At 31.4% G+C, this 7,725-nt stretch overlaps 1 protein-coding gene across 1 annotated transcript; it reads left to right on the forward strand.

Annotated features, from left to right (window-relative positions):
- The first annotated feature begins 281 nt into the window (after positions 1 to 281).
- LOC141399547 (putative gustatory receptor 98b) lies at positions 282 to 7,076 on the forward strand. Its single transcript, XM_073978523.1, has 4 exons — positions 282 to 1,147; positions 1,209 to 1,285; positions 6,324 to 6,482; positions 6,849 to 7,076. Exons 1-4 carry the CDS (start codon positions 319 to 321, stop codon positions 6,957 to 6,959), a joined length of 1,176 nt encoding a protein of 391 aa, XP_073834624.1. The 5' UTR covers positions 282 to 318; the 3' UTR covers positions 6,960 to 7,076.
- The last annotated feature ends 649 nt before the right edge of the window (positions 7,077 to 7,725 follow it).

Genomic DNA, 7,725 nt, shown 5'->3' on the forward strand with positions numbered 1-7,725 from the left:
TTTTAATATTGTAATGAAATTTTTAATTGTAATGAAATTGGATGTGTTTTTGGCTGTTTTTTTTGTATAGCCGATTAAAAATTAAAGCATATTATCCTCTTCAACAAGTTCAATACAAAATAATAACCTAATCTTGCTGATATTAATGACCATTCATTTATTTACGCCATATCTTCAATCAACCAACTTCCATTGACTAGGTTAATTCCTAACAAGAGAACGTAACCTATACCAGTCATTATTTAAGAACAAAAGTATTTTAACGCAATGGACGGCACGTCTAAATACGAAAATTCTGTTTACATTAAATCAATAAAAATGTATTCGTGGATATTTTCATTGTTCGGGCAAACCTTACCACCGGTTTTAATCGATAAGAACAGAAATTGCTGGTTACATTGCCTTCTGTTCAGTATTTATTCTATATATAGCATTGTTCTTGGCATTTTTGCTCTCTATACTAGCCATGTACATCATCAGATTATTTCACATAATTCATTTATATTCGATTTGGATGTTATAACGAAAATTTTAAGTTATGCCCAAAATATTCTCTTAGTTGGGGTGCAAATCTTTATGGAAATAAAAACTATTTTCGCTGGAAATCAGTTAAGGGATTTGTTGGAACTATTGGCTGAATTGGAATATGACTTGATTGTACAGTGTGCACAGTGCCCAAACTCTTTCAACAAATACGCCTTAAAATGGAAATTGTTAAAAATTTCCGATATTAGTTTTGTGGTGCTGTTAACATTTTTATTATATTTGGGAAAATTTTTAACTGCTGAGGCAATGGACACTTCATTTAGAATTGGCATTCTATTCTTTATGGCTGCCATGCAAATGAAATGCATTGAATACTCTGTTTATGTACAAGTCGTATTTGAATTTTTGCAAGCCGTGTATGGGAATTTAGTTTCAATTATACAAAATCTGGAACATCAACCGGCTAACTTTGACTTAATTAAGCAACTCTTGAAGAATCAGATGATTTTAAATCGTGTTTTGTCGTTTGTAAGCCGCATGGGAGAATATTTCGCATGGCACCTTCTTGCGGTATTTTTCTATAATGGCGAGGCGGTCTTGAATATATTCAATTCGGCCTATGTTATACATTTACAACAAAATCAAGATGAATATGTTCACTGTAAGTTTAAAGGGAAACTTTAGGGGAATATTAGATGAAAATTAATAATGAGTTTTTACAGTTCGTATACTTTACATTGTTATAATGCTAACTAGCATATTTATAGTAAGTGCTCTTACCCAGAGATGTATAAGGAAGGTAATTATAAAAAAAAACAAAAAAAAATATTTATATATATATATATATATATATATATATATATATATATATATATATAACAAATCTGAATTTTGTGCACATGATATGTATGTTCGTTTACTCAAAATTTGTACAAATTGTTACTGGATGTTGTTCCTTTACTCTTTATCAGAAGCAAGCAAGGTAAGCAGGCAAGGCAGCTTATGTACTCTCCCCTTTAAGGCCTAGGTACATAAGCAGCCTTGCCTGATTGCCTTAAGCTGGATACACATTGTCAGTTTTGAATGACAGCTTTGCGGTTGCTTGCTAGTGTGGCCGTTCATTTTTGTTATTCATCATGCAACCACAAAATATTTTGTGGTTGCTGGACGATTGAACAGATATCGATAATTGCGAAAAATCCACATTCAAAACTGACAATTGCTCTGTTCCAGAACCTGCAAGAAGCTACTATTTTTTACTTCGATAACATTTTTTCCTTTATTATATAGAAAAAAATAGTAGAAATTAGTAGATTCGTGCAGTACTGAAACGGACCAAATGTGTACTGCACTTTACTTTTCTGCTTCATTTCTGACATAACAAAAAAAAAAAAAAAAAAAAAATAAGAATAAAGAAGGCCGAGCAAATTTCGAGCTAGGTTGTCCTTTTCTTGTTCATTCTTTTATCGGAAGCAGGCGAGGCAGCTTATGTACTCAGGCCTTTAGTCGTTTACAAGAAGTTACTAGACTTGTACAAATTTGTACAAATTATTGAGTAAATGAACACACCTGATGTGAAACAAGATCGATTTACCAGTAGTGCGATTCTGTAACTCATTTATCGATTCACCGACAAAAATCGATAAAATTGAAACGTAAAATTATGAATGAAAAGTTCAAATAAAATTTGACGCCACTCTTGCTATCGGTGGAACTTAACGACTACTTTTTATTCATCGCTAACTTACCGGCAATTAAAAAGGCATTTTAATTTTACCGGCATTTGTCGGTAACCCAAAAAATGAGTGAGAGAATCGCACTACAGGTCACGTAAGAAACACAACAATAACTCAATTTTGACAAAAAATTCTTCAAGATGTCAAAATATTTGTTTACGTTGTTATACAATTTATTCACAATAAAAAAAATTGACAGATTTCATCATGGTGTGAACCTAGGCATATTGAATAGGTAGTGACAAGGCATGGTACAATTTCAAAGGTAGATGCATCGGCGAATTGCTACCACAAAGCAACTTTTTTTGTAATGTAAACTGTCAACATTTTTCGCCAAATGGTCTTTTGTTGTCTCTTTTTATCGCTTGTGTTTGTCTATAAAGTGTAGACATGCTATCTCTTACTTACCGAATCATATGGTTTTTTGTTTTGATTTTTCATGGCGAATTCCTAGTTTTTTGACGTTTTAGATTCGATCAGCTGGGCTGAGGCATCTACCTTTGTAATTGTACCATGTGACAAGGCAAACTAATACCCTAGACAGAGGGCAGCGTTATACTATGTTTACATTTACTAAATCCACTCGACTTCAACTGTCAGTTTCTTTGCGTATACGTCAAATGAAAACTCATCTGAAGTCGATTGGATTTCATTTGACGTTTGAACAATGGAATTGACAGTTGAAATCTAGTGGTTTTCGTAAATGTAAACATGGTATTAATTTGCATTAAGAACTGTATTTAATTTAACCAAGACAGACGACAGTTTCTGCATTTACGAAACAGCTGATTGCTGTTTTGTTGCTGTTTTCACTGTAATTTTTTGTTTTCCTTGTGTCTCAGAGCATGAATATTGAATATGCCCTCTCCCTCATGTGAATACAGGTTCTGTTTTACGGTATTGCTATATTGAAATACCTAAATGCTTTTTAAATTCAGCTTGATTTTGTACATTAAGAATTTGGATAATGCACGAATTAATTTGAATTAAGACAGTTAATGCAAATTAAAGCTGCCGCCTGTCTAGGATATAACAAATTTACAAAAACAACTGCTCTGTTCCTTTACGTGCCTGAGGTTACCATTTCATACCATTTTTAACCTGTAAAGTGTTCCCTTACTTTTAATAGCATACAATTTATATGATAGCAGTTTACCACTTTTACCATTTTTTGCCAATGTTACCATTTTTAAAATTAAAGGAACAGACCAAACATTGTTGTTATTGAAAATTAATTGTCAAAGACAATATTGAATAATAGGCTCGTTCCAATTTCTTTTTTCAGAATAAACATAAATTTATTTTGAAAATCCTGTAAAATAGAAAAAAATTGAATCAAAATGTAAATATAATACTATGTTTACATTTACGAAATCCACTCGATTTCAACTGTCAATTCCATTGCTCAAACGTCAAATGAAATCCAGTCGATTTCAGATGAGTTTTCGAGTGGATTTCGTAAATGTAAACATAGTATAACGCATTCGGAACTCTCGTAGGTAATATTTTTATACGTTTAGGTTGAACAGCAGTATTTTATGGTAGCAAATTTTGAAGTTTCAAATTTCATGAGTAGGCCCTATTACATTTTGAATACTATATTTACAAAAAAAGTAAGAATATAGCTGATTGTCACTTCTACCTTTTATAAATATGCCTTGTGCTTGATTTACATTTACGCAACCCACTCGATTTCAACTGTCAATTCCATTGATTAAACGTTAAATGAAATCGAATGGATTTCAGATGAGTTTTCATTTGACGTATACACAAAGGAATTGACAGTTGAAATCGTGGGGATTTCGTAAATGTAAACTAAGCATTGGGTAGTGATGTAATACCCCGTTTGGATTTAACCAGATTTAACCCTGCGTTTACACATGACAGGACAGGTGAGTACATGTTAGAGTTGTTAAAATCTAGTTAGTTAGCACTTTGACAATTTTTTTTTTTTTTTTTTTTTTTTTGTAAATCCTATGAAATGCAAAAAAAAAATACTCGACAATTTTTTTCCTGTTGCACGAATAAATGAAATTTTGCCTATTAATGACTAAAATAATTTTTATTCAATTTAAATTTGTTTCCAAAAAGCTCAACTATAAAAACTTTGAAAACTTTTTGTGAGTGAGCTTTTTTCTATCGAATCCCCTTGCAATTAAGATTTTATCGAATTTTATGCAAAAGCTCATCCAAATATGACACAGGGATATGAGGTTGTAAAAAAGTCATAACCCTATTATTTACATTTTTCAAATAACTGTAAACACAAACACACAAAAACAAACAGAAGCGGAAAAATAGAAAAAAAAATATTAAATAAAAATAAAATGGATGTTGCTTTAATTTAATATAAATTGTAAACAATATATTTAATAGCAATTTGTCAGATTATTTTTTACAGTATTCCATTCCATTTTTAATTTTCAAGCAATTCTTTTTGCAAATTCGCGTATGTATATGTAAACAAAAATCAGCTGACTGACATCTTATATCATTTTATGGTCTGTTCCATGGTACAATAATTCTTAGGTAGGCCACAGCTAACAGCTGATTACAATTTTTTTTTGTTATGGCTTAATCTGTCAAAACCGTGTTGACATGCAGAGTTGATATTTATTATTGATCAAAAAATTCAACTCTGTTTTGTTTTCATTTCAACATTTCGTTCTTCTTCTTCTTTGTTTACTCATCCGTTATCATTCATCAAAACAATTTTGACGTTTTACGCCATAGCGACAGGGTTGTATTTTTTTGGCGATTCTCATACCTGGCCTACCTATGAATTATTGTACCATGGTCTGTTCCTTTACTTTAAAAAATGGTAACAGTGGCAAAAAATAGTAAAAGTGGTGAACTGGTCTCATATAAATTGTATGCTTTTTGAAGTAAAGGAACGCTTTGCAGGTTAAAAATGGTAAGAAATGGTAACCTCAGGCAGGTAAAGGAACAGAGCTTTAGACTAGTCCAAGGCATATTTATACAAGGTAGAAGTGACAATCAGCTGTATTCTTACTTTTTTTGTAAATTTAGTTTTCAAAATGTAATAGGGTCTACTCATGAAATATGAAACTTCGAAATTTGCTACCATCAAATTCTTTTTTTCACCGTAAACGTGTAATAACAATGACCTACGACAGTTCTGTATGCTTTATATTTACATTTTGATTCAAATTTGTTCTATTTTAGAGGATTTTCAAAATGTATTTACGTTTTTCCTGAACAAATTTTTGGAACGACCCTATTATTCAATATTTATCTTTGACAATTAATTTTCAATAACAACAATGTTGTTTTTGTAAATTTGTTAGTTGTTGTAATTCATGCATTTACCTTATATGAATATGCCTTGGACTAGTCTAAACAACTAGGATTTGAAAGTTAGATTTAGAAATCGAGTCAATTTAAAATGACTAGTCTAAACGGGATAAAACTGCAAATGAGTTATATTATCTTTTTGTTTTGATGAAATAAATCATACACAAACGAACTATGGTACTGAACTAGTTCACTAGATTTAACAGCTCTAGTACATGTATTGATTCTCAAAAACCCAAAACCTGCCTGTGTGACTTACTAGGCGTTTACACAAGACAGTTTGTCTTCAAATACAACTCTGACTTAGTAACACATACATACATACATTTATCGTCTGTCTTTCAGCTGTCCATCATTTCACTGACAGTTGAGTTAACAAATTTTTGACATTTTTTGTAAAAATAAGTGAGATAATAATTGAAATGTCTTGAAAAACTAATAACAATATGAATGAACATTCGTTACATTTTGAATTTGAATGTTTCTGTATCATTCCACTAAAGCCCCCGGCACATACAGTACGTTGTGCGACGCGTTGCGCGTTGAAAACAACAACCACATGAAAAATGTGTAAGTGATGCCAAGTTTGTTCTTGAAGTTTTCATGTGGTTGTTGTAACACAACGCTCAACGCGCCGTATGTGCCGAGGCCTTAAGTGATTAATTTCTTGCAGAAAGTAGAATTCTTACAAAATGGTGCGGGGTCGCTAAAAATTCATTAAAAAGGAGAAGCTGTTTCAATATTTTTGTTTTGTTATTAGGCCTTAATATTTTATAACAATTACAGTACAACTCGATTGGCGCATTGATCCACAATGTAAATGTCTCCACTGATGAATGTGATTTATTTATGCGTTTGCGGGAATATTCAATGCAAATGATGCACCAGAATCTGATTTTCACATGTAACGGATATATGGATATTGATTTTAAATGTTTCGGAAAGGTAAATATAACATTAATGGAATTCTGCAAATTTTTCTTAAGGGACCGGCAAAAAACAGTAAAAATTAATAGAATAATTATGAATGAAAAGTTTAAAATAAAATTGCTACCGGTTGTTGCTACCGGTAGTAGCATGGCTTCGGTACATAATGACTGGCTTTCTTGCTTAAGTCGTATTTGGTAAAAGACTAAAAGACAAAGGGTAACCTAGTTTGAATTTTGCTCGTTCCTTCTTTATTCATATGAACAGAACATAAGCAACTGGCTTTATTTCTTAAGTCATTTCTATTTTCTCAAATAAATCAACTTACGTATATACATATGTATGTTTATCATGTATTTTTTTTTTTTTTTGTTTTGATTACAGATGCTGTTGCTTATATCTTCATATGTCATTATATTAGTCCAATTTAAAATGGAAGAGGCGAACAAGGGCTCATTGATAGCACCACAACATATATTTGGAAAAAATATTTAAGGTTTTTTTATAAAAAATTAAAAAAAAATACATGCTTATTATAAATCCATTTATTATTTCAACATTTGAGTGTAATAAAATTATTGGCCTGTTCCAGTACTTTATAAAGTGGTAAAAGTTGTTTACGATTTTCATATAAATTTTATGTAAGGGAACGCAAAATGCGTATAAGTGGTAAAAATTGTAAAAAACTTTTGAGTTCTGGAACAGAGCTTATATGCATTGACAAATTTATTGACATACATAAGGTGTGTACGATAATTTGGCAAGTGAAAAGTACTTGCAAGCACTCAGCAAGTTCTCAGTAACCTCTTTCCACCAATTTTACTCTCTCGAAGCAAACAATTTGCAGATTGTTATCGAACAGCAATTTCCAAAAACTTGCAAGTAGTCAGCTGATTTGATAATGAGGTTTCTACACGATATGTTTTTTACATATTCATGCATAGCGACTGTCACTTTTTTTCGCCCATATGTAATTCCTTCTGTACGGCAAAATTTTATTTTTCATTCGTTTTCTGTTGTTTTCTTTATTTATATCGCGTACAAACAAAACAGCTGTTTACCTTTGGTTGTACAGACGAGAATAGAGCGCGTTCTATTCGAAAAATATACATATGAATGCACATAACACTTTTGGTTTGTTCCAGTACTACAAGAATCTACTAATTTTTACTATTTTTCCCGATAACATAAAGGAAAATATGTTATCGTAGTAAAAAGTAGTAGCTTCTTGCAGGTTCTGGAACAGGGCATTTGATGCATT

This window comes from Musca autumnalis, unplaced genomic scaffold (assembly GCF_047663935.1).
Source record: "Musca autumnalis isolate F117 unplaced genomic scaffold, ASM4766393v1 scaffold_3, whole genome shotgun sequence".
Lineage (NCBI taxonomy): Eukaryota > Metazoa > Arthropoda > Insecta > Diptera > Muscidae > Musca > Musca autumnalis.

Excerpts from the sequence above, each read along its gene's own strand:
- LOC141399547 (XM_073978523.1), top strand. The coding sequence starts at position 319 with ATGTATTCGTGGATATTTTCATTGTTCGGGCAAACCTTACCACCGGTT. Across the intron at positions 1,286-6,323 it reads CCCAGAGATGTATAAGGAAG|TACAACTCGATTGGCGCATT; the intron begins GTAATTATAAAA and ends TAACAATTACAG. Across the intron at positions 6,483-6,848 it reads ATTTTAAATGTTTCGGAAAG|ATGCTGTTGCTTATATCTTC; the intron begins GTAAATATAACA and ends TTTTGATTACAG.